We start from the raw sequence: 26,132 nt of genomic DNA, 5'->3' as shown, positions 1-26,132 counted from the left end.
CCTTAGTTTTCAAATCTTTCGTCTTTTTATCTGCCTTGTCTAGCTCGTCCCTACGCCTATTTTCATAGTACTGGGCCGTAGCTAAAATCTGCGCTGACGTAGAGACAGCCCAAGCACTCTGAGTCTTTTTAGTTTATTACATAGTTCAGGGAGCAAATTATGTACGAACTTATCCACAAACCATCTTTGGCCACCCTCGGTAGCCATATCTTGACCACTGTGGTCGGTGAAAGTTTCCTCAAATCTCGTGAAAAAGTCAGACACATTCTCATCTTTCTTTTGCTTGCACGCTGATAGCTTGTCCCAATTTACGCGTACTTCAGGCATTGTCTTCATGTACGCTATAATTCTACCGGGAAGTTCGGCTATTAACGGCTCAGGTTTAAAACCACCGATTTGTCTAGCATCTGTGGTCGCAATGTTCGCCCACGAGTCACCTAGTTCCTGATCGTGATCCGTATGACGTATCTTGCTCCATAAAGGATGTGGAACAACGTTCCCAAATAACATGTCTACATCCGCTAAATTCATTATACATGAGCTTGCAGTTTGCGATAACTCCTTATAATACCCAGTTGGGTTCTTACGAGGGTCAGGTAGTGACTGCTTGAGTGCTAATACTTCTGATCTTTTCCATGGGACATGTACCCATACACGCTGGAAATGGGGCAGAATTGGTGGATTAGCATTCGCATCACCTTCCCTCCAAACTGGAGGAACCTCTCTCATGGGGTACTGTCTCGCTCTTTTCCTACTAGACATACCATATTCAGACGATGACCCAGAGTTACCACCTGTACTTCGATATGATAATAATACCTCAACTGCTTTGTCGACATCGGGACCTATAATCATGCCTTTCCCAAATTTAAATCGTACATTACACAACTCTCGAGCGTTGCTCTATTGACCATTATCTTCCAAATCCTCACACAGAAAAACACACATCTGTTCAAAAACATATCTTTGCGTCGGTTCATCCCATTGACTGAAAACGTTCATGACGGACTCTACATCATATCTGGCTGTATCCAGAGCCCAATTCCGTGCTAACTTATTCAGGGATTCCCTCTCTTGATAATCAGGCATTTGGCTTCGTAACTGTCTTTGTCCCGTATTAGGGGTCGTTTTCGGCGACCGAAACAGTGGTGAAGGAATGTTAGTAACAATGCTGGCCATTTTATGGCAGACGAAAGGTGAAAGCGGAGGAATAACTGGTGGCAGAACAGAGTCACGCAAAGCAGAAACGGAAGCATTCGCAGAACTAGTATCAGAAGAAACAGAAGGTGCGCTAGGCGAAGTTGTAGAAGGAACAGTAGGAGAAGTAGATGTGATTGGTGAGCCTTGAGGAGGCTGCACTAGAGAAATAGAAGCCAGCTGAAGAGTAGCTGGTGAGTGCTGTAGAGGAGCTGGTATAACAGCTACCAGAGGTGCAACTAAAGGTTGCGGAGGTGCTGTGGCATTTTGCGCATAGGGTGGTGGCGAACTTAGCAAATGAGCCATTAATGGATCTTTTTCACGCTCTTTTACTGTCTCTTGCTGAAGAGATGGTAAAACAGGATAGCATTTATCTATTGCCATTTTACGTTGCCTGTGCAACTGCTCACTTATTCGATCCTCTTCGTTGTCTTTAAATTTTTATCGCGGCTTGCATTACTGAAATACCTCTTTCCCTCTTATTCTTCTTTTCTAATTTAATTTCCTTCTGTTTGGCCTCTTTACGCCATAAGCGGAAAGAGTCAAACATCGCCGGTCGGGCTTTCTTCTTGAACAGTTTGACCTCTAGGTTATCTAATATTTCTTGGTCGAAACTACCATATTGGGGCCATTTTAAAACACCATCCTTACGGGTGTATTTTATCCACACTTCATTATATGTGATAGGACCTACGCCATGTTTTACATAGAGCTCATACGTTGGAGTTCCAATTGGAGGAACCGGACAAGAATCCTCTAATCGGGAGTCCTTATTATAACCAAGACAAAACAAGTTTCCAAGTCTGCTAAAACCAGGCATCGTCGCTCACTAGTCTAGCTTCAAACTTCAAAGGTTTATCTATTACGATATTTTCTCGTGAAAACACGAGTCCTTCGGCTTTGGGGCTTGCAAGTACCAAATCAAGTCGTATCTCAAGGATACCAAAAACTAAGGACAAACTAAGGACTGGGAGACGTTCCACTTATACTTAACTGAAGTATTTGAAGATCGGTGACGTCGCTAGAAGACTCGTCTATCGTTTCGCTCTACCAAGGATCACTGGGTCCAAAACAAGGCGTTAGTCAGGGCAGCAGTCCTTCGTAGCCGTCTGGACGCGGGGAACCTCGCAGCAAAGACCTTCGGAACCACGTCGATATACAGGGGTCGCTGAAGTGGCTGGCCGTCCTCCGGAATTTTCACACGAAGCTCCTCACGAACATCTGGCTTGGACCGTCGCCGCTTGATATCGCCCCGAGTTGGGCGCCAACTGAGGTGCCGGGTTTTTAGGAACCCGGTGGTGCCAGGGGATAACACCCGAAGACCTCTGAGTTCTCCCTTGTTCCGGACCACAGAAACAATGAGTCTTCTAGTCGCAGTCAGAGATCAGGTTTTATTGGTAGCTACCAAGTAACACGTGTCCTAGAAGCATGACAAACACGGGTCATGTATTCTCAGGAGACTGTTCGTTTTTACAGAACCAGCCTTCTCCTTATATACACATATAATGGCTTCGAGCAAGAATTCTTGAGTTTATGATATGGCTATAAACATATTTCTGCAATAATACAAAGTGCGGAGTCATGTAAGCAAGCCCACATTTTAGATGTCCAGTTCGTGATAGATTACCCAGTTTGGCCCGGGACTCCCATCAGATATCGATGAAACCTCAATAAAGAAGGGCACCTCCTAGTCATAAAACTGGCCATAAACAAGGAACGTGGACAGGTGCATGTTTGCAGAAAGCATGGTCTGTATGTAGTGAATGGTTTGTGGAATGTTATGCATTGATGCTATCGTATTCGGCCACTGGGCGAGGAGCTGCCCAAACAGGTTTGGCTTAAGGCCATGGAGTCAGTTGGGACAGGTCAGGGGGAAGTCAGGGAAGGTGGACGTGTCCTTTTGGATCAAGCTCGACCTTTAATTGACTTAACATGAGGGCAAGACGTAAGATGGATGCCGTTCACAAAATGGAGTCTAGGGGATTGGGACGGAAACTACGATTTAGGGGTGTTGGCAACCCTCGATTGTGACGCAAATACATAGGAATGATGTCCTAATCATTATCGGTTCATGGACACCAAAATCGTCTTGGTACGTTGATATTTTGTGACACGGGTATTGGACCTCGATATTGGGATAACAACAGGGTCCAGATTTTCAGAACCACAATGCGAGACCTATTGCATTGCAAATGCTTGTTGTTGATAGCCAACTAGCGAGCCTTCAGGGACATCTGATCTGCTTAACCTTGTCTTTAGTCTATGTGCAGTATCACGTGCCAACTTAGTTCATAGACAACCACCGGGACAAATGTGAACACGCATTTTTGTGTTCTTCTTCATACATATTAATTAACTGACAGTTATCTAGGCTTGTGATTCTATGCCGTCTTCTAGTTTATTTGTTGTGCAAAAATGATCACCCAGTAGTTTGTTTACAATCGGCAGCCGCAAAGTGTTGTCAGGATGCCACCTGGAGGCTTGTTTGTCTAATTCCTTTATTTCCCAGTGGGATATTTACATCTGTGCCATTCACTTTATTTACATTGTCACCACTAATCCGTCATTAACTTCCAAGTAATTGTAAAGAATTAAAGATTGTCATTCATATATTTGGTGGAGTGTTGCAAGCATAATTCAACTTTTTCAAGGGCATTTTAATTAATTTTCATAAAAGAAAACCAGACTTTCAGTTACATAGTAGACTTTATTCCCTGAAATGATAAACAGCAGGCTCACAGCGCAAATATATCACTCCCACCTTATTTCTTCCCATCACCTTAACCGATTTCACCAGTACCATAGGTGCTTTTTTGGTCTCGGCTAGCGTAGGCTGCGCATGCGCAGTCTCGCTGGCGAGATCTTATGTCTCAAGAGTAGCGAGGCTTAAACCCGCCCCTCTTCTCCTTTGGCTGGCCTCCTAAACGGCGGCCAGCCATTGAAGAAGAGGTCTCTGTGACGATCTCTTTTCGCTGTAAGCCCCGTCCTTTTCGGATTGAAGGGCGTGGTTTTTTCGTTTCTTTCTCTAAAGAAAAGCACATACCCAATCCGAAAAGGACGGGGCTTACAGACTCCTGCTGCCCGTCTGCCCGCGTCTTTGTGTGTTTGTTTTTGTTTGGCTGTCACTGCAGAGTTAACTTTTGCTGTTTGACGTCATGACATCTCCCTGGAAGTGCGCGGGAGATGCAATCATTGCTGCCACAGTGGGAGAGGAGTTGGTGGAGTGACTTAAGCTCCAGTGACTCGTGCGGCGATCACCCCTGCAGGAGCAGCACTTTCCCTTTGACACGCTCCCTCCCTCCTGCTCTGTGGCAGCCCATCTCCCTCCCTCCCTCTCCCGCTCCTCAGGCCGGCCGCCATGTTACTGGAGAGATTGTAACTGCAGCTCCGAGGGGTACCTGCGGTCGCTGTCCTTCCTGCGGAGCTGGGTGCACCCCATGCACCAGAGAGGGGAGTGAAAGGAGGAGGGGCAGGAGGCGGGCAGGAAGGTGCAGCAGCCCTGGGAGCAGCGAGTGCAGCACACGTCCCTCTGCTCTGCAGGGCCCGAGCCGGTGCTGAGTCTCTCCTGGTCACTGGCGCCGGGGGTAGGCACAGTTTGTCACTGTTTGTGTGGATTGTTGTTTGGCTTCTTGGCACTGGCCTGGTGGCGCTGCCATGGAAGGCTGCGCTGAGATTTCCACGGGCTGCCGCTGAACTGGATCCGATGAGCTGACTGCCCCGTCCGCCCGCGCAGCGCCTTCCCGCGCCCCGGGTGCTGGCTTGGCCGAGCTTTCCCTTTTCATTTCCTGGATAGCGAGCGCTGTGATTGCCCCGCACGCAGGATCCTGAGGAGGAGGAACTTATGTGACCCCCGGCCCATAGCTTGGATAACGCAGGTAAGCTCTCCCTGCACCCGATGCCCCCTTGTTGAGTGGTCGCTTTTCTTGCCTCTGTTCCCTCGTGATTGTTTTTCTGCCCTCTGTTCCCTCATTGTGATTCTGCCCTCAGTTCCTTCGTTGTTTTTCTGCCCTCTGTTCCCTGTGTGTGGCTCTGTGTGTGTTTGTGGCTCTGTGTGTGTGGCTCTGTGTGTGTGTGTGTGTGTGTGTGGCTCTGTGTGTGTGTGTGTGGCTCTGTGTGTGTGTGTGTGTGTGTGGCTCTGTGTGTGTGTGTGTGTTGGGCTCTGTGTGTGTGTGTGTTGGGCTCTGTGTGTGTGTGTGTTGGGCTCTGTGTGTGTGTGTGTGTTGGGCTCTGTGTGTGTGTGTGTGTGTTGGGCTCTGTGTGTGTGTGTTGGGCTCTGTGTGTGTGTGTTGGGCTCTGTGTGTGTGTGTTGGGCTCTGTGTGTGTGTGTGTTGGGCTCTGTGTGTGTGTGTGTTGGGCTCTGTGTGTGTGTGTGTTGGGCTCTGTGTGTGTGTGTGTTGGGCTCTGTGTGTGTGTGTGTGGCTCTGTGTGTGTGTGTGTGGCTCTGTGTGTGTGTGGCTCTGTGTGTGTGTGTCTCTGTGTGTGTGTGTCTCTGTGTGTGTGTGTGGCTCTGTGTGTGTGTGTGGCTCTGTGTGTGTGTGTGGCTCTGTGTGTGTGGCTCTGTGTGTGTGGCTCTGTGTGGCTGTGTGTGTGTGTGTGTGGCTCTGTGTGTGTGTGTGTGTGTGTGTGGCTCTGTGTGTGGCTCTCTCTCTGTGTGTGTGTGTGTGGCTCTGTGTGTGTGTGTGTGTGTGTTGGGCTCTGTGTGTGTGTGTGTTGGGCTCTGTGTGTGTGTGTTGGGCTCTGTGTGTGTGTGTTGGGCTCTGTGTGTGTGTGTTGGGCTCTGTGTGTGTGTGTGTTGGGCTCTGTGTGTGTGTGTGTTGGGCTCTGTGTGTGTGTGTGTTGGGCTCTGTGTGTGTGTGTTGGGCTCTGTGTGTGTGTGTTGGGCTCTGTGTGTGTGTGTTGGGCTCTGAGTGTGTGTGTTGGGCTCTGAGTGTGTGTGTTGGGCTCTGAGTGTGTGTGTTGGGCTCTGTGTGTGTGTGTTGGGCTCTGTGTGTGTGTGTTGGGCTCTGCGTGTGTGTGTTGGGCTCTGCGTGTGTGTGTTGGGCTCTGCGTGTGTGTGTTGGGCTCTGCGTGTGTGTGTTGGGCTCTGCGTGTGTGTGTTGGGCTCTGCGTGTGTGTGTTGGGCTCTGCGTGTGTGTGTTGGGCTCTGCGTGTGTGTGTTGGGCTCTGCGTGTGTGTGTTGGGCTCTGCGTGTGTGTGTTGGGCTCTGCGTCTGTGTGTGTGTGTGTGGCTCTGCGTCTGTGTGTGTGTGTGTGGCTCTGTGTCTGTGTGTCTGTGTGTGTGGCTCTGTCTGTCTGTGTGTGGCTCTGTCTGTCTGTGTGTCTGTGTGTGTGGCTCTGTCTGTCTGTGTGTCTGTGTGTGTGGCTCTGTCTGTCTGTGTGTGGCTCTGTCTGTCTGTGTGTGGCTCTGTCTGTCTGTGTGTGGCTCTGTCTGTGGCTCTGTCTGTGTGTGTGTGTGTGTGGTGTGTGTGTGTGGCTCTGTGTGGGTAGCTTTTTAGGTCTCGCCTGTCGATGCGCATGCGCATCGAGCTTGCGAGACTATTGCGGCTTAACCACTCTTTAACTAACTTGCAAGGAATCGTGGCGATTCCTTGCAGTGCCCGTGACTTTTAAGCTCAATGCGCATGTGCATTGAGCTTAAAAGCGCGTGGACATCAGTTCCCTCAGCCGCAATCGCCGTCTGTTCCCTCAGCCGCATTCCTCCGACACCTTTTGAAGTGAAGCTTAGCTTCACTTCAAAGGCCCCGGCTTCTTCACACCCACATGCCGCTCTCCCCGCTCCGCCCCCTCCCCTGCCCGCCGTGTGCATTTCTTTTCTCCTCTTTGCTCCTCCAGCAGTTCTCTGTCACCTTTCCTTCTCTCCTCCCTTGTTCTATTTAATGATTTCCTCTTTCCTGATCAAGGTGAAAGTCTGATGACAAAAGGGCTGCTGGCTAAAAATGAGTGGTACTGGCGGTCAATGCTTGTTATTTTTCTCATCTTGCTTGTGTTCTGTTAAACAAGAAAGTGTTGTGACCCTTAATTGCGGGCAGCTTCACAGCAGGTTGTGGGGAGCCTGGCTTGCAACAGTGTCCGAAGTGTCTCCATCTGCTGCTGGCCTGCGTGCTTCCCACAGGGGGCCGTGCTAATTTTTCAGTCAATTAGCAGAAGGTCTGCCTTTGTTCTGCAAGTGCATCCCTTTCGCTCCCTCCCCCAGGGCTCTTCTTACACCGCGGACACTGCATTCAGATGTTGTGCTTTCTTGAAAAAAGCATATCATATTTTATTTCTCGGCTGACCTCTGTGACATTGTTGGGCAAACGCTGTCTCGGGCAATCACGGAAACCTGCATTGAAAGTGCTCGGAGCGCATTTTGATTCCTTTGTGATGAGCAATAAAAACAACTTGGCTTGACGAGTGTGTTAGCCTGTTTGCCAGCTCGTTATCGTTTCTTTTTTTTTCTAAATTTGGAAAGCAATAAAGCAAGATCGGCAAAAAGAAAATTATTTTGTTAATACCAGACACATTAATAAGGTCGGATGAGTACAAGAGCGACAACGAGGCAGCCATAAAACATTCTCGGGAACAAGTCATCTTTATATTGCTTTGAAATGAAGTGTGCAGGCTCATGAGTGAGGCGCTTTTGCAGCTTAATTCTTATTAGCAGAGCATGGCACCGGCCGTTGGTAAGCTTTAACAGTGCACGCCATTCAGAATGTATTCCAATCTTCTATTCAAACACAAGCTCAGGGATTCAGATGTTGTGCTTTTGCATCACACCCTCCCTCACTCACCCTTGCCCTCACTCACCCTCACTCACCCTCACCCTCACTCACCCTCAATCACCCTCACTCACCCTCACCCTCACTCACCCTCACTCACCCTCACTCACCCTCACTCACCCTCACTCACCCTCACTCACCCTCACTCACCCTCACCCTCACTCACCCACCCTCACCCTCACTCACCCTCAATCACCCTCACCCTCACTCACCCTCACTCACCCTCACTCACCCTCACTCACCCTCACTCACCCTCACTCACCCTCACTCACCCTCACTCACCCTCACTCACCCTCACCATCACTCACCCTCACTCACCCTCACCCACCCTCACTCACCCTCACCCTCACTCACCCTCACTCACCCTCACTCACCCTCACCCACCCTCACTCACCCTCAACCCCTCACCCTCACTCACCCTCACTCACCCTCACTCACTCACCCTCACCCTCACTCACCCTCACTCACCCTCACCCTCACTCACCCTCACCCTCACTCACCCTCAATCACCCTCACCCTCACTCACCCTCACTCACCCTCACCCTCACTCACCCTCACTCACCCTCACCCACCCTCACTCACCCTCACTCACCCTCACCATCACTCACCCTCACTCACCCTCACCCACCCTCACTCACCCTCACCCACCCTCACTCACCCTCACCCTCACTCACCCTCCCTCACCCACCCTCACTCACCCTCACTCACCCTCACCATCACTCACCCTCAACCCCTCACCCTCACTCAGCCTCAACCCCTCAACCACCCTCAACACCTCACCCTCACTCACCCTCACTCACTCACCCTCACTCACCCCCACCCTCACTCACCCTCACTCACCCTCACTCACCCTCAGTCACCCTCAGTCACCCTCACTCACCCTCAACCCCTCACCCTCACCCTCACTCGCCCTCACTCACCCTCACCCTCACTCACCCTCACCCTCAATCACCCTCACTCACCCTCACCCTCACCCTCACTCACCCTCACTCACCCTCACCCTCACTCACCCTCACTCACCCTCAACCCCTCACCCTCACTCACCCTCACCCTCACTCACCCTCAACCCCTCACCCTCAATCACCCTCACCCTCACTCACCCTCAACCCCTCACCCTCAATCGCCCTCACCCTCACTCACCCTCAACCCCTCACCCTAACCCTCACTCACCCTCACTCACCCTCACTCACCCTCACTCACCCACCCTCACTCACCCTCACTCACCCTCACCCACCCTCACCCTCACTCAGCCTCACCCTCCCTCAACCCCTCACCCTCACTCACCCTCATCCCCTCAGCCTCCCCCTCACTCACCCTCAACCCCTCACCCTCAACACCTCACTCACCCTCACTCTCACTCACCCTCAACCTCAACCTCACTCGCCCTCAATGACCCTCACCCACCCTCACCCTCACTCACCCTCAACCCCTCACCCTCAATCACCCTCACCCTCACTCACCCTCAACCCCTCACCCTCAGCCTCACTCACCCTCACCTTCACCCTCTCACCCTTCAACCCTTCACCCTCACTCACCCTCAACCCCTCACCCTCACTCACCCTCACTCACCCTCACTCACCCTCACTCACCCTCACTCACCCTCACTCACCCTCACTCACCCTCACTCACCCTCACTCACCCTCACTCACCCTCACTCACCCTCACTCACCCTCACTCACCCTCACTCACCCTCACTCACCCTCACTCACCCTCACTCACCCTCACTCACCCTCACACATTCACCCTCACTCACCCTCACTCACCCACCCTCACCCTCACCCTCACTCACCCTCAACACCTCACCCTCAACACCTCACCCTCACTCACCCTCAACACCTCACCCTCACTCACCCTCACTCACCCTCACCCTCACTCACCCTCACTCACACTCACCCTCACTCACCCTCACTCACCCTCACCCTCACTCACCCACACTCACCCTCACCCTCACTCACCCTCAACCCCTTACCCTCACTCACCCTCACCCTCACTCAGCCTCAACCCCTCACCCTCACTCACCCTCACCCTCACTCAGCCTCAACCCCTCACCCTCACTCACCCTCAACCCCTCACCCACCCTCACTCACGCTCACTCACCCTCACTCACCCTCACTCACCCTCACTCACGCTCACTCACCCTCACTCTCACTCACCCTCAGTCACCCTCACTCACCCTCAACCCCTCAACCTCAACCTCACTCGCCCTCAATGACCCTCACCCACCCTCACTCACCCTCAACCCCTCACCCTCAATCACCCTCACCCTCACTCACCCTCAACCCCTCACCCTCACCCTCACTCGCCCTCAATCACCCTCACCCTCACTCACCCTCACCCTCAATCACCCTCACTCACCCTCACCCTCACTCACCCTCACTCACCCTCACCCACCCTCACTCACCCTCACTCACCCTCACTCACCCTCAACCCCTCAACCTCAACCTCACTCGCCCTCAATGACCCTCACCCACCCTCACTCACCCTCAACCCCTCACCCTCAATCACCCTCACCCTCACTCACCCTCAACCCCTCACCCTCAGCCTCACTCACCCTCAGCCTCACTCACCCTCACCTTCACCCTCTCACCCTCAACCCTTCACCCTCACTCACCCTCAACCCCTCAACCACCCTCAACCCCTCACCCTCACTCACCCTCACTCACACTCACTCACCCTCACTCACACTCACCCTCACTCACCCTCACTCACCCTCACTCACCCTCACCCTCACTCACCCACACTCACCCTCACCCTCACTCACCCTCAACCCCTCACCCTCACTCACCCTCAACCCCTCACCCTCACTCAGCCTCAACCCCTTACCCTCAATCACCCTCACCCTCACTCAGCCTCAACCCCTCACCCTCACTCACCCTCACTCAGCCTCACCCTCACTCACCCTCACCCTCATCCACACTCACCCTCAACGCCTCACCCTCACTCACCCTCAACGCCTCACCCTCACTCACCCTCAACACCTCACCCTCACTCACCCTCAACACCTCACCCTCACTCACCCTCAACCGTTCACCCTCAACACCTCACTCACCCTCACTCTCACTCACCCTCACTTACCCTCAACCCCTCAGCCTCACCCTCACTCACCCTCACTCACCCTCAACCCCTCACCCTCACTCACCCTCACCCTCACTCACCCTCAACCCCTCACACTCACTCACCCTCACCCTCACTCACCCTCACCCTCACTCACCCTCAACTCCTCACCCTCACTCACCCTCAACACCTCAGCCTCACCCTCACTCACCCTCAACCCCTCACCCCCTCACCCTCACTCACCCTCACCCTCACTCACCCTCAACCCCTCACCCTCAACACCTCACCCTCAACCCTTCACCCTCACTCACCCTCACAACACATATTGTGTTACAATAGGTGTCACATTTGCGGAAGATAAAACTATCTAGAGATGTAGCATAACGACGAGCTGCCATATAAGTCACGTAAATACAAAACATGTTGCATTCCAAATGCTATAGGTGTCACATTTGCAAATGTTATAACTATTGGCTTTGTAAATGACAAAGCCATCAATATAGCTATTTTAACAACGCAAAAATAAATAATTATGTCATTTACAAGACCAATAACTAGAACTTTTCTAATGCGAGACCTATTGCATTCCAACCCCACTTATCCACGCAACGCCACTCACACACGCAACGCCACTCACACACGCAACGCCACTCACACACGCAACGCCACTCACACACGCAACGCCACTCACACACGCAACGCCACTCACACACGCAACGCCACTCACACACGCCACTCATCCACGCAACGCCACTCATCCACGCAACACCACTCATCCATTTGCAAAACGAAAAATGTGTAACTATTCTATTGCGAGACCTATTGCATTTTCAATGCTTGTTTTGTAGGTGGCTCTATCTGTGGGTGGCTCTGTGTGTGTGTAGGTGGCTCGGTGTGTGTGGCTCTGTGTCTGTGTGTGTGGCTCTGTGTCTGTCTGTGTGTGTGGCTCTGTGTCTGTCTGTGTGTGTGGCTCTGTGTCTGTCTGTGTGGCGCTCTGTCTGCGTGTGTGTGTGGCGCTCTGTCTGCGTGTGTGTGTGTGGCTCTGTCTGCGTGTGTGTGTGTGGCTCTGTCTGTCTGTGTGTGGCTCTGTCTGTCTGTGTGTGGCTCTGTCTGTCTGTGTGTGGCTCTGTCTGTCTGTGTGTGGCTCTGTCTGTCTGTGTGTGGCTCTGTCTGTCTGTGTGTGTGGCTCTGTGTGTGTGTGGCTCTGTGTGTGTGTGTGGCTCTGTGTGGGTAGCTTTTTTTGTAGGTGGCTCTATCTGTGAGTGGCTCTGTGTGTATGTATGTGGCTCTGTGTGTGTGGCTCTATGTGAATGGCTCTGTGTGGGTGGCTCTGTATGTGTGTGTGGGTGGCTTTGTGTGTGTGTGTGTGGGTGGCTTTGTGTGTGTGTAGGTGGCTCTGTGTGTGTGGCTCTATGTGAATGGCTCTGTGTGGGTGGCTCTGTATGTGTGTGTGGGTGGCTTTGTGTGGGTGGCTCTGTGTGTGAGTGCAAATGCAATAGGTCTCGCATTTGCGAGCGATTAAGCTATTGGCATTGTAAATGAAAATGCCATTTATTTATGTTTTAAAAACAAAAACATAAATAAAAATGTCATGAGCAACGCCAATAGCTCTAACTTTAACAATGCCGAGACCATTGCATTGTAAATGCTTGTTTAATTGAGCCTTACATTTCTTATCCTATAATGTATGCAGGGAGGTTGACTAATCACAAGCACTCTGTACATTTAGTTCTTTGGGCTCCAATCCTGTGAAAGTGTTTGGTTTCTATTATACGTACTGTGCCCTCTGCATTTTGGGGCACGTCATGCCAAATGTGTCATTTGGTAGGTGATAAATGATGGGTTTCCAGATAGAATTAAATCTCTGTCTCTAATTCTCAAAGCATGTGTCAGCAGTTCCATTGCTAATACGGGCTACAGTCTTCTAGACCAGTTGAGAATATCAGGAAGTCTGGTCTTTTTCCAATTTAGTGCTACCTAGTGTTTGGCTGCTAGTACAATATGGGATGTAGAAATCCAGTCAGATTTGGTCAGACCTTCCAGAGAGGCCGGGCACACTCCGGAGAATTTCACCTTCTAGTCATTGGGTATCTGGAATCCGAACATCTTTTTCATAAGGCATCACATCTCTTTCAAGCATATTTTTAGCTTTGTACAAGTGCAATGCAACTCCTTCCATCCTTCTGCCCGAGGGGAACATGTATTCAATTTTTTGAGTGGCCATAATCCAGTTATACATAATCTCATACCAGGTTTCTCTCACCTAAAAATTTGTATTGTCCATATTGTCATGCCATAGCTTACTTCCTTCATCTTCCAATCCTTTACTCTCTCCATTTTTGCCCTTTCGGTCATTATGGGCATTTTCCTTGTTTCCTGCCCTATATAAGAAATGCGTGTAATTTAGTGATTGACCCATCTGTTAAATTGTAAATAACATTTTTTTTAAGTGTCACTTCTCTTGTAGCTGCCTCCCTATTCTCATGTGAAACGGCTCATTGCCTAAGTTGGAAATGTCTTTGTCCTTCCCTGTGACTTCCCAAAATTCCCTCTTGCAGGTTTCAAATACAATATTTCATTTTCTGCTAGCTGACCATGTGTTTTTAGCATCCTATAGTCCCCTGTTTTCGACTTAGCATACTGTTCCCCCATGTGTGGTGGTGTGAAATCTGAATTGTGTAGTAGCGGCACATATGGTGACAGGAATGATGCGATTCCCTTTATTTTTTTTTTAAACCTTATTGCCTTATAATTTAGGGAAACATGCCCTACTACCTGATACCGGGCTATGGTGTTTGGGGGATCCAAAGCAGATCCCACAGTGGTTCATCTAATTGGACCAACTCCCAAGGAGTCCAATACTTCTTTGTTTCTCTCACGATCCACAGTTTGGCCACAGTGTAATTCCCTAGTGTCTGAGAGTTCAAGCGCCCCCTCTCTTTTGATACTCCTCATCAATGGTTTTGGTAGTGTTGGTATCCTACTGTTCTTGAAAAATGTATCCCAGGCCTTCTGTAGTGGGCCACAGTTTGTGATGGTGTGTATCGATTTAGATTCTGTATGAATTTCCCATTTCATGCCCTTATATAGGTACAATTCTTCATTGCCCTTATTTAGGCATAGAACTCCAGCCCTTATTTAGGCATAGTCCTTGCTACCCAAATACAGGCATGGCTACTTACATCCGTTCATCTATGTCACTACAAGTTCTTGAAAAACCAGACTCTTAAGCCTTTAGGACTTCCCCTTGCTTGGTTATTGATTTCTCCAAGAACTCATTTATTATGCATGAACATCTATTCTTTCGGGGTTCTTTCATGACGTTCTTATGCCCGACTTTTACGTCAATACTGGCATTCCTAAACACCTTTAAGATATAAATATACCTTCACTTGCTATGGCAAGGCACAGTTCGGTGCGTTTCGGCTACCTACCTGCTCGTATGGCTCGCCACAGCAAGTCACGAAGGAAGTCCACTCCCTAACTGACACACTGATCAGACGCTGTCATCCTCCTCGCCGAGAATCCAGCTCCAGTGTTTAGAGATCGAGTCCCGGGAAAGAGATACCAACCTCTCTCATTCTAAAGGTATGGAGCTGATTAGAGCCTAGAGAAACCTTTGGCAATTCTTGGCACATCTAAACTAAACTATAGCTAAACAGCACCTACTTCTTCCCTCGTACTAGACTTAGGTTAGGTACACTGGGGTAGAATTATTTTAGAAGCACCAGTTGAGTATTTTAGCCTGTGTTATTTATGTATGCATTTTTATATATGTCATAGCTATAGACCATGCTGTTACAGTACTATTTTATATTCCTGTTCACGCTGTACGCATTATACTTCTCATTCTGTCTTACCACTGTAGCAGTTAATATCTCTTGCATGAGAAATAAGACTAATCAATAAACCCTTTTTATTGAAACGCCCCGTCTATCTATTTCTATGCAACTCTGTAGAAACGAAGCATGCACGATTGACTGAGTGAAACTGTAATCTATTGTTTCCACGACTCTGAAGATATTGTTCCGACTCTAAGGGAAACAAAGTTGTCATGTTTATGCTATTGTCAGAAACTAATCCCTTCTTGTTCATTCGAGAACGTTTCTAGTGACCACTGAGTTAGCTGGCACACACACACACAATTAAGTTTAAAGTACTCGATGGAGACATACTGACCTCAGTCCTATGTCAAATCTATAGTGTATAATATTCCAATATGCAGAGCCTATCAGGAATATAGGAACTACACTACAGTGGTACAGCCACCAGGAATGTTTTGGAGGATATTCATTTTAAGTAACACATTAGTACACAGGCGTGGGTTAAACACAGTTTCCATTTTTACTGGTCAGTGTAATGTCTCCAAGTAGAGTGGGATAATTTTCTTTATATAGGCCATAGGTTATTAGCTTGAAATACATACCAGGGTACCAGATTCTATCTCTGACTCATTTATAGGCAGATAATGCCTCTTGTCTCTACATTGTTTCTGATTTTTGGTCTTCCACAATCATTATGGCCATCTCAAAGTTCAACTAAAAACCTGACATCTTTCCAGATCTTTGCAAAATGGTGACCCCTCTGGGCACAGATTTCTCTGTGTTGAATGTCAGTAATATGTCGTGCATAAAAAAGGTGTATCTTGAGGAACATTCTACCAAAAAACATTCCTTCCACTTCCTGAGTGTGGCTTATCCTCTGCACTACCAGTTCAATTAGAAGGGCAATAGAGGTGAAGTGACCAGGGGCATCTTTGTCTAGTTCCCCTGGAAGCGTTAAGTAAGGCTTTTTTTCTCCATCAGCCACTGCTGTCCGCAGCAACTGCATGTCTTGCTCATATACATCTGCATACATCTGCATTTTCAGACTGATGTTAACCCTGGAAAGCACCTGAGTTAGGAAGGAGCACTACCCAATGAGACATTTCTTTGCTGTCTGTTGCCAGTATCACCGTGGGAATGTTCCGCCTTAGTCACATTTTCGCTTAGGTGGAGAACTCCTGGACATAGAGTGCCAGAAAAGTTTTGAGCACCTTCCACCTTTTTGAGTTTTGTGGCAAGGTAAGCAGGTTTCCCAGTGTGAGGAGCTTGGTGAGTAAGGCAGGCAGCTCTGAAGCTGCAGCGACCTTCAATCTGGAGCTAATTCGGTTTTTGTCAGGGGAGATGTGGTCATAATGTTTGATTCCTGTGTCTATTCTGGCTGTTGCTTTTAGATTTGTTCTATGGGGTGCAAGGTAGGATTTGGCCAAACCTGTGATGACTGAGTTCCCGTAGTAGACAACACCAGCGCTTTTGTGGCAGATTTGAGATTGTTCGTTGGTAGGTATGGTTTGATTTTGTGGAGAAGTTTCAGCTTGTAGAAGGCAGTCTTCACACTATTCTTTGTGTGGTCTTTTTTTTATCAGTTTGGGGTCCAGTGTGAATCCTAGAGATTTGGTGGAGCCAGCTGGGGTTAGATTGCAGTTGAGAGCCTCTATGGCGTTTAACCATTCTACCATCCGAGGGGACTGATCTGTCTTTGAAAGGATGAGAATTTCTGTCTGAACTTGGTTGAGTTTTAGGTGGTTGAGTTAGCCAGTGTTGGACATCTTTGAAGGTGTCATTTAACCAGTGTCAGTTGTCTAGTGAGGAGATTTCCATGTAGAGCTGGATGTCATCTGCATATAGATAGAAGGAGATGTTTGCCTGGTTGAGGATGATGGTGAGGGGTTCCATGTAGACATTGAACAGAGTGGGCGAGAGGACAGAGCATTGGGGGACACCCCAGGTTATTGCCGTTGTATCAGAAGTCTGATTGCTTATTTTATTGGTTGAGAATGGTTTTGAGGGAAGGATGTGAACCAGCGCAGGGTAACCCGTCCAAGGGGATATTGATGAGGTGTGCTGGTGGTCTAGTCATTCTTGTTGGTGTGGTGTTTTTCTCTAAACCAGTGATAACCTGGATCTTAAAGGAGGGGTTAGTTCTATTAGATACCAGTTTGTAGGATTTGGCTAGGTGCCTTGCCTCGCTCAGAGACATTACACAACTCGTTCTTTAAGCCTCTGTGCTTTGTTGTTGAAAGGCTTTGTGATCCAGCAGTGTGGCTGTATCTTGGCTTGTATTAGGAGTTGTCTGCTGTTGCATGTAGGGAGGGATGATAGGCAGGATCCTGAAAATGTTTAGGTTTATTGTGATATTGTTGAGACCCTGTAATACATCCTCTAGTCGGTTTTCAATGCGTGTAAGTCTCTCATTTAGCTTGGTCATGGACATTTGATTTAATGACGAGGGAGTGTGGGTGTTTTGCTTCATATTGAATGGGTTAGGGTTGTCCAGAGTCATAGAGTGAAAGTCGGTGGGAGTGAGATTTGAGATGTCTTAGTAGATTGTTGGTAAAAATGGGGCTGGTGTAAGAGTAGAATGGGCCCCTTTGAACTTGTGTCATCAGCGTCTTGGCACGAGCGGATGTTGGATGGTGGGAGTTGGTACCATGAACAGCTCGCTTGGCTCTCTGGGAGGGGAAAAGAGTGTGGTTTGTATGTGGGATGATGGCTGGAGGAGTTGGTAGGTAGGGGAAGTGATTAGTGATGATATTTTGGACTGAGCTGGAGTTCTGAGCTGGGCTGTTAAGTATGTTGTTGGTGAATGGATCCTATTTTGAGCACGAGCTGTAGTGGTGTGGACCCTTGGGCTGCCAGGAATGCCGAGTTTGATACTGGCTGAGGTGAAGGAAAGGTGAGTTGTGAGTGAGGAAGTAGATTTAGGGGTGTGACCTGTGAGTCTATATTTGGTAACATGCAATGAGTGAGCACCTTCCAGGATGATGTATTGGTTTTTGATTCAATAATGGAAAAACTCAATTGAAGATTGGAAGGCGGTTTGTCTATTTTGCTGGGTAAGACAATGACTGTTCTTTGAGAAAAGTGCACATTCTTTGGCTTGGCTACAACCAGTGGTGTTATGTTATGTTATGTTAATTTTATTTATATAGCGCATGGCTACCCCAACAACGGGGCGTCCCAGCGCTTATGGACATGACAGGAAATGCAGCAGCGCGGCCGGTGAGAGTAAGTTAGATAGAGGAGAGCAACCAGGTTTTGATCTGTTTTCTGAAGAGCATGTGGTTAGTGGTGGCCCGAGCCTTTAGGGGTGTAACAAAAGCCCTTGCAGCACCCGTGGTGTGTGGGGGCCCTCCTCTGCCACTGGAAGGTCCTAAGCCTGAGAGTTTCGAACTGGATCCGGAGCGTCGGGGGCCCCTGCATGTACTTTGCAGGGGGCTACTTCAAGGTGCATTAGGCCACTAGCTGCAACTGTTGAACGTTAAGGTCACAGGATTTCATCAAAAGGGACTGAGCCAAAAGAGAACATGTAAAAACCAATTAGGCAAATGGGTGCCCTGAAAAAAATATATACAATTAAGACCATTTCTGGGCTCTGTGAATATTTTAAAAGGTTTGAGGTTGGCTTCTCTATGATGACGGGTCCACTTGGAAAAAATCAAATTTGACTAATTAAAGGTACACAAAAGGGCGTTCAAATCTATAAAACAAGCTATCTTTAAAGCTCCTGCCTTCCCATCTTGGTCGCATCATGCTAAGTGTACCATGACCATTGATGTGAATGATGTGGTAAAAGGAGTTGTTCTGTCCCAGAAAGTGTTGAACAGGGGGAAACAGTAGCATAAAAATGTTGAACCTGCAGTGAATTAATTTCGCCACATTTCTTATTCCGACACAATCGTTTCGCCTTTGACACTTGGTGATACAGCTCTCATCTTATTCTTCAATTTAATTGCACACAGGTACACTCTCTCACTCACTCTGTGCATACCTGAGCTGGGTGTGTATGTTGATGGCAGGCGATCAGGACCACGGCAGCCTCATACAACCAGAACACTGCCTGTCAGTAAAGTTAGCAAGGTTACAGCAGCCAGTTTGATATGTACTGGCAAGGCTGGAAGGGAGGATAGAAAACAGCTAGCAAAGCGTCCTTAACAAGAAGACTTCCCCAAGAGAACACCCCGGCAAAGCAGGTTCTGTGCCTCTTTTTCTCTGGCTTTTCCTCTGTCGTTGCTGCCTGTTTCTTCTCTTCACTCTGCATCCACTGAGACTTTTTTGAAGTGATTCTTCGGGGTGTTGAGTCATAACCTGTAGAACAGGAATATGTAGGTAGTCACTTGAACTGAAACCCAAGATTCCTAATCCATTGAGCTGATGCCCGAGTTTCGTCAAGCATTAGAACTCTGATCCGAATCTGAATTTCATTGGAGTATAACACCAAATGTCCTTCATTTCTGGAGATGTAATCTCTCCTGTTTAGTTTCTTCGTTGGGGGCATTGTCCTCTCTGTTTCTATATTTCCTTCATCACTCAATAGGTACTCAAACACCTTTATTCTCCTAGTATTTTTCACAGTATTTGTTTCTATGTATTCCAGCAGGCATTGCCACCTCTTTGGCTGCTCCCATCTCTTGCGGTGCTGTTGTAAATAAATAAAGTTAGCCAAGAGGAAGAGTGGTGAACAGTCTAGATTTTTACCCTTTCCATATTTGTGAATGATGTTGAATCAATAGCCGTATCGCAAATCCCACCTTTCAATATGAAGCGCTATCTTGCCTTTGGTACTCGCACACAAGGAGAAGAGGACTTAATGCGGAGTCACCACACCTATTGTCTCCCCATACATAAAAAATAGAAGTTCTCAAAGCTTTTTATTCTCAGCTTGAAAGTACTTATTTTCTGGACTGCAGTGGACGTTGGCAGTGTTCTTGTGTTGGACTTCACAGATGGAATCAGAATGGCCCTAGAGGACGTCAAGACCAGAAGGGCTGTCAGCAACAATTATTGAATGTGAGGACATGGTTGAAGTAGTCCACGTCGTCTACTTTAGCAATGTGAGATCTTATTGTGTCCAAAGCAACATTTCTCAGCTAGACTGCACAGCACTGTGCTTCTGCTTATAGCAACGGATTTTCCGATGAGCATTGTAATTGGTGGATGGCAGGCTCTGGGGAAGGAACGAAATGCTTTATCAAGCCATATGCACTGCAAGCTGTGAATCAGGTTTCCTTAAATAAACACCCCTGTCACACAATCCCTCAGACCACTGCATTTACCCTAGATAATTGCTACCTCGTAACAAATCCCTCTCTGCCAAAAAATGTTCTGGAACTGAAAGAAACGCGTCTTCATTAAAGGTCTGTATCTAAGCAAGAAACACAGATCTTTACGTCAACAGCACAAATAACGAAAAATGTTAAAATTATGATAGTGACTGCCAATCTCAACTCCTATTACTACACTGTGCTCACATCATCACATGTGATCTGCTATAAAAGATGCAAATCAGCAACGTAAAGATCTGTGTTTCTTGCTTCCTGTCTGTTGGTTTATTGTTGAGGTTGGGTACCTCGCAACATATCCCAGAAAACCCAGTGACTGCTCACCTTGGCTACTATGAGAGTCAATTGCGGAAAGGGTTGTATTTGGCCCAGTTTGCAGAGCTGTATTTGGACGGACCACAGGACACCAGTGGCAATCAATGCACCCTGCTTGCCCCGTGGCCTCCTGAACTTGGTCTGGCAGTCAACTGCACTGCTCCAGTGTTGAGAAGTCAGTAGCATCTGCAACACTGGGCCACAAATAGGAGCTCCACTTTGGCTGATTAATTGGGGGAGCAACAGCAAATATTTGGATTAATGTGAACCACTAGGTACGAATTATTACAGAACGCTATTTTTACAATAGAGCTTCTATTTACTACATTTAATCTATGTATAGTGGCATCTTCCAAATATAGAAATACAAATGCTCCACTTTAGCATCGTATCTAGCATTTTGGCTTCCTTTAAATAACTTTTATTTAAGTCACTAAGAACTTTGGCAAATAAAAACAATTAATGGCAATACCAACACGTGTGGCTTGCTTGCAATACCTAAAATAAACACATGGTGGCACCATAGTTCCATGAATGCAAGTTGGTGAAGCAGAAAATTCAGATGTTTCACCCTCAACAAAGTAGTCGGGGCCATAGGATTATGAGAGGACCAAATCATGCGACAGGATTGAGTAAATTATCCAGGCAAATTATGCAGCATAACGCAGCATATTTTGTAATATTATTACTTCATTATTTCGTCATTTTTTAAACTTGGTAACACTGTCTGGGCATTAGTTGCACCTCATTAATACCAGTTAAACATCTAAATATTGCAATAAGCAATAGAAAGGTGTCCATTCCAGCTTTGCAAATTGCCTTCCACTGCGCCACAACACGTCACTGCATTTTTAGTAACTTTTGAGCGTTTGAGTTAGAAATATTTTTTTTCTTTAAATCTGCATATAATGCACCAAATGATGGATTATTTGTCAAATCTGTAATTGGGCGAAAACCGTCACGCCTGCTCCCTCGCATGATTCCAGCGGCCCTGGTAATTTCTGTTACGTGCACCCACGATGTGCTATGTGTTGGTAGTATGAACCTCATTATTCTGCCAACAGCTAGTGCCCTCTAATGAAATAACTATGGCCTTCAAGGTAGTTGTACCCTTTCTGTGTGAAAGCTGGCTAGATTCTGGAGTTGCAATGTCCTGTTTTAAGGTTTTGTACATAGGTATAGAAGGCTCCACTGTTGCCAGGTTTTAAGGATATCTATAGGCCGTGAACTTTCCAGTATGGACGGACGTACATTGAATACTGTTATCCGATATAACATACCACACTAGGAGGCAAAGCTGCTTTGAACATTGATCAGCATTCCTGATTTTCATGTTATGCGGCAAGACCTATAACCACCCGAGTTGTTTTCAGTTTCTGATAATGCATATAACTCCGACGTTTAAACGAGCTATCTATGCAGTTGTTTTCATTCTTTCTTTGTTTCTGACATTTTTTTATTTTTTTCCAGTGTATTGTTTCCTATCCATACAACTGTCATCCATATCATTACTTTAATGATCCTGGTCAGCCACCTGAGGGCGGTTTTCACTGACCCGGGTAAGTAACATTTTATTTTATTTTTTGTATCTGTGTGTGACCACAAAGCTGTCAAATAGACACTAGCTAATGAGTCAAATAAAGATCCCGAAGGATCAATCGATGGAAATCCGTTGTTACGGATTAGTTTATACCACCCTGGCAGTTGTTCAGTGGACAAAGTCCACAACCACTCCAGCTCAAATCGACTCCTTTATGTTTTTGCTCTCTATAAATGTAGGCATTGATGTGCATGATGTCTGATTGATTATCTATGCTTTCGCCCCTGATAAATGGTAGTGCAGGGCGTGGCCGGCTCCCAATCAGGCTCTTTCTATAACCTCTCTGTGATTTTGCATATACACATATTCATGTTTGCTGTTTCTTGTCTATGCATTTGCGTATGCATGTTTACGAATGCATCCTTTGCAGAACTAGACTGATGATGGGAAATAGCTAAAAACAATGTCCAAAACATCAAACTTGGACTTGAAGTTGCTCAATTTTGGAGCCTTGCTTTTCTTAGAATATTTCCAAGATTCCCCTTCTTATATTTTCTCTCTCTAGGAGGTTTGGCCTAGATGCCACACAGTATATTGTAACAGTAATATTCATATAATTTGCCTTTCCCATCCTTATCATATGGTCTAGAATGCATAGTCTTTTTTTGACTGGTATAGACCTAGAAAGTATACTTTAAAGTCCAGCGACCCTCAAATTCCTAACTCCGTGGAGCTGGTCTTCAACATACCATATTGTAATCTTTCCTCTTCATAAGTGGCCACTTCTCTGAATGTACCCTTTGAAACTGATATTAACCCTTTGGGCGGGGCTGGAATTCCCCGTTGGTGAGGGTTAATTCCACTCGTGTGCAAATCGGGTGGTCCCCGGCCGTCCGACGCATGCAACGGGTAAGTATAATAAAAGGCTCCACTGGTGATCTTCCGCTGATGGGATTCTGCAGGTATAATAAACCAGTTTCCATCTTCTAAGCATCTACTTTCAGCATAGCTCCTCTCCCCACAGTCTGTAGGGCTGGCAGGTGATTTTCTCTGTTTTCTAAACTTTTACAAGAAAAAACCTCTGTTGATGGCGCCTTGAAGTCTACTTATTGTAGAAGGATGTCTAGCTTGTTCATGTACTCTACTTTAGATTGCTTTCGCGTTAAATCACCACCACACAGGACCTATGTCTCATAGGACAAACATAACACGACCTGTGTTTCTGTCTTTGTGGGCGGACACTTTTTTAACCCGCTTCGAGGAATTAATAGAAGTAATTTCAGGCTGCTGTGCTATCCATGACTCTTTCAACGGCTGTATGTTCGTAAACGTATTACAAGCTCTTGTGTTTCCTAACTCCAAAACTCTGATTAAAAAAAAAAACGTTTTTAAAAAAAAAAAGTGCATTGAACGTCCCAGCTTTGCAGCAATCCATGTAACTGACAAAGAATCTCCAAATTCAAAACTTAACATTCTGATAATGACGTAATTCTCCTATATATAAAGCAACAATTGGTTCCGTTGGGTAAGCGCTGAAAAATACTTTTTACAACCTAGATATTACTTTAAAAGCACAATATACATCAAATGTATACATTCATCATGATTAACAAAACTAGATACAGCACACCTTCAACAATTTACCAAAAAGATACGATTTTTTTCTCATAGAATTTTTTATCTATCACATAAAAGTCTTTACGAAATCAATTGATACCTGATGTCAGACATAAACCACAAAAACACAGTAGCAATACAAAAACAATTCAATAAGTAACTGAAGTGACAAAAAGTGAAATGAATGACTTGCTTGTAAAGGAATATCTAGGTTCTAAAAAAGTAATTTTCAGCACTTACCCAACGGAACCAATAATAGCTTAATATATCCATACCCAGGTTCCGAGGGAAACCGGGTGACCCCATTATTCTTAATGGTAATTCTGCTATACACCGACAGCATAGGCACGGAAATTAAATTAAATACTATACATTGCAACGTTAGGCAAAAAAACTTACAGGCAAACTATATACATAATAATACACAAGAACTAACCTGTTTAATCTTTTGGTATATTGCAAAACCATGCACAGAAGGTTAAGAGTTGTAGCATTCACCAAAGGGAAGTTTAATGAGGAATTAACCATGGCAACGGTATAGACCCTCACCCAATCAGGTTAATTCTTGACACGGTCGGATTTCTCACTCCATGATGTTCTCTTCACCTCTCCATAGTCTTTTTCCTTCCTCTGCACCAGCCCATTACAATTGCGTTCATTCACAATGTCAGTTTTCCACAACCATGTGTAATAACCTTCCACTCCATTTTTGAGACAACACTACTCTTCGTGACCTTCTTTTTAGTTTTAAAAGGCTCGGAATAGCGCGGATGTCCTGTCTGCACAAAGTTTGAATTTGTTTTATCCAATCCACGCTCCAGATTTCCACCTGCATATTTTTGCATAAATCTTCTCATCATACTCTTCCTCTAGTTAGCCAGACACCTTCCAAAAGCTTCAGCCCTAAGTGCTGCGTTCACTTACTCTGTCCCCACTTTTTAACCCGAACAGCCATAATATAGAACCTGCCTTTCAGTTTTTCAAAAGGTGATACACCTCCCAGAGCCTTAGTGTTCATGAAATGTACCCACCGTATCTCCCACACTACTGTTGCTGAAGTTCTCGCTGCCAACAACATTTATGTTCACAACTTTACCATAGAGTTCATCCGATCTAGTTGTCAGTTTGACTGAGCTGCATAGAATGCTATTCTGTAATGTGCCACTTACAAACTTTCAAAAATGTCTTTATTGCTCTGAACCGATTGGGACACCATTCTCTGGTACAGTGTTCTTTGGAACCCGATGTCTTGTGGACTGATGCTTGAGAAAATTAATCGCTACTTTACTGCTGGAAGCACCAATTGAAAGAGACGTACATTGTCCAATCTTAACTTGGTCCAGTTCATAGCTGGCAGTGCAGCGGAAGATAGGCAGCCTCTGTCCTCAGTCGCTTTTTTCAATGACAGCACACTGAATTCCAGATCTTCTATTAACACGGCCATCATTGGCCTGCAGTACTTCATTCTTAGCCTAGCTGTACTGAGACATATAAACAAGTCAACTTCATGCATTATATTATCTGTAATTCCCCTCCCTCCTTCTGAAGGTATCCTTCATGCCATGGCTCAACAGCTTTCTTCCCTAATGTTCATTTCATCCTTCATATTGTAGAACACTCTGTCTCCTTAACCCTTCCCTGTATTGCGCAATCTCACTATCGTTTTTTTTCATTACACTTCTCAGCACTTAATCCACAGCATCCAGTTTTCCCAGTGTTCTCTCCAACACTGACACTCTCATCCACATGACTTTGGAATCTGTATTCAACGTCCCCTCTTTCTGGCAGGTGGAACGGGCAGTCTCATGGTTTGCTTTGGTTCTTGGCTCTGGCAGATATGCTGCTTGAAAAATAAGATCGAGACAAATATCTGGTTGTAAAATTCTGTTAGCAAATTGTGACTAGTACATATATTTAGAAGCAGACCCATGTACTAATAGGTTGGTTCTAAAAATTCTGAATCATAGTAAGGAGAAAATGTTCCGAGGGGATCTCATCCCTTTTGGGAGTGAATTACCACCTCCTTTGAGTTGTCAGTGAAATCATATTTAGCTACCAGATTTTGGTCACAAAACATTGAACCAATACAAATAGGTATTTAGAAGCCTTCCTACAACACTCCCTACAACATACTAAATTGATATCCATTCCTAATCCTATTTTAGAGTCCGAAAAATTTTCCCTTTTTCTCAAAAGGGATTAGTACAAAAGAAAAGGCATTTTAACAGTCACAAATGCTGAATTGGAGCATTTACGACCATTAAAATGCATAGTAGATCAGGCCCTTGGTACCTTCCATCCAGCTTAACATACTCCGGCAAGCTGATCTATTGCAAGAAACCAGCGAATGCCCTGCTTATAGTCCATCTGAACAGTGAAAGTGGAGCCCCATAAAAATGACTCTTTTCTTATTTTGCTTCTTGCGTGCTCATGATGTCTATGCAATACTTTATCTTTCCTATCTGTTTCCTTCAACATAACAACTCCCTGCCCTTTCATCAGAGGCAAATATAATGTTCTGCCTCATATCCTAAAGTCCGAGAGAGGGT

The 26,132-nt window shown here is 46.5% G+C and overlaps 1 protein-coding gene across 2 annotated transcripts in view; it reads left to right on the top strand.

Moving 5' to 3' along the window:
* LOC144798339 (palmitoyltransferase ZDHHC3-like) overlaps window positions 1-26,132 on the top strand; it is an 88,049-nt gene that overhangs the window by 16,774 nt on the left and 45,143 nt on the right. For both annotated transcript variants that reach the window (XM_078669173.1, XM_078669172.1), the window contains exon 2: window positions 21,897-21,985. In XM_078669173.1, the coding sequence (XP_078525299.1) occupies window positions 21,943-21,985 (43 nt within the window). In that variant the 5' untranslated portion in view covers window positions 21,897-21,942. The remainder of the gene's footprint in view (window positions 1-21,896; window positions 21,986-26,132) is intronic.

Source organism: Lissotriton helveticus, chromosome 12, assembly GCF_964261635.1.
Source record: "Lissotriton helveticus chromosome 12, aLisHel1.1, whole genome shotgun sequence".
NCBI lineage: Eukaryota > Metazoa > Chordata > Amphibia > Caudata > Salamandridae > Lissotriton > Lissotriton helveticus.
This window is presented reverse-complemented; position numbering and strand designations above follow the sequence as displayed.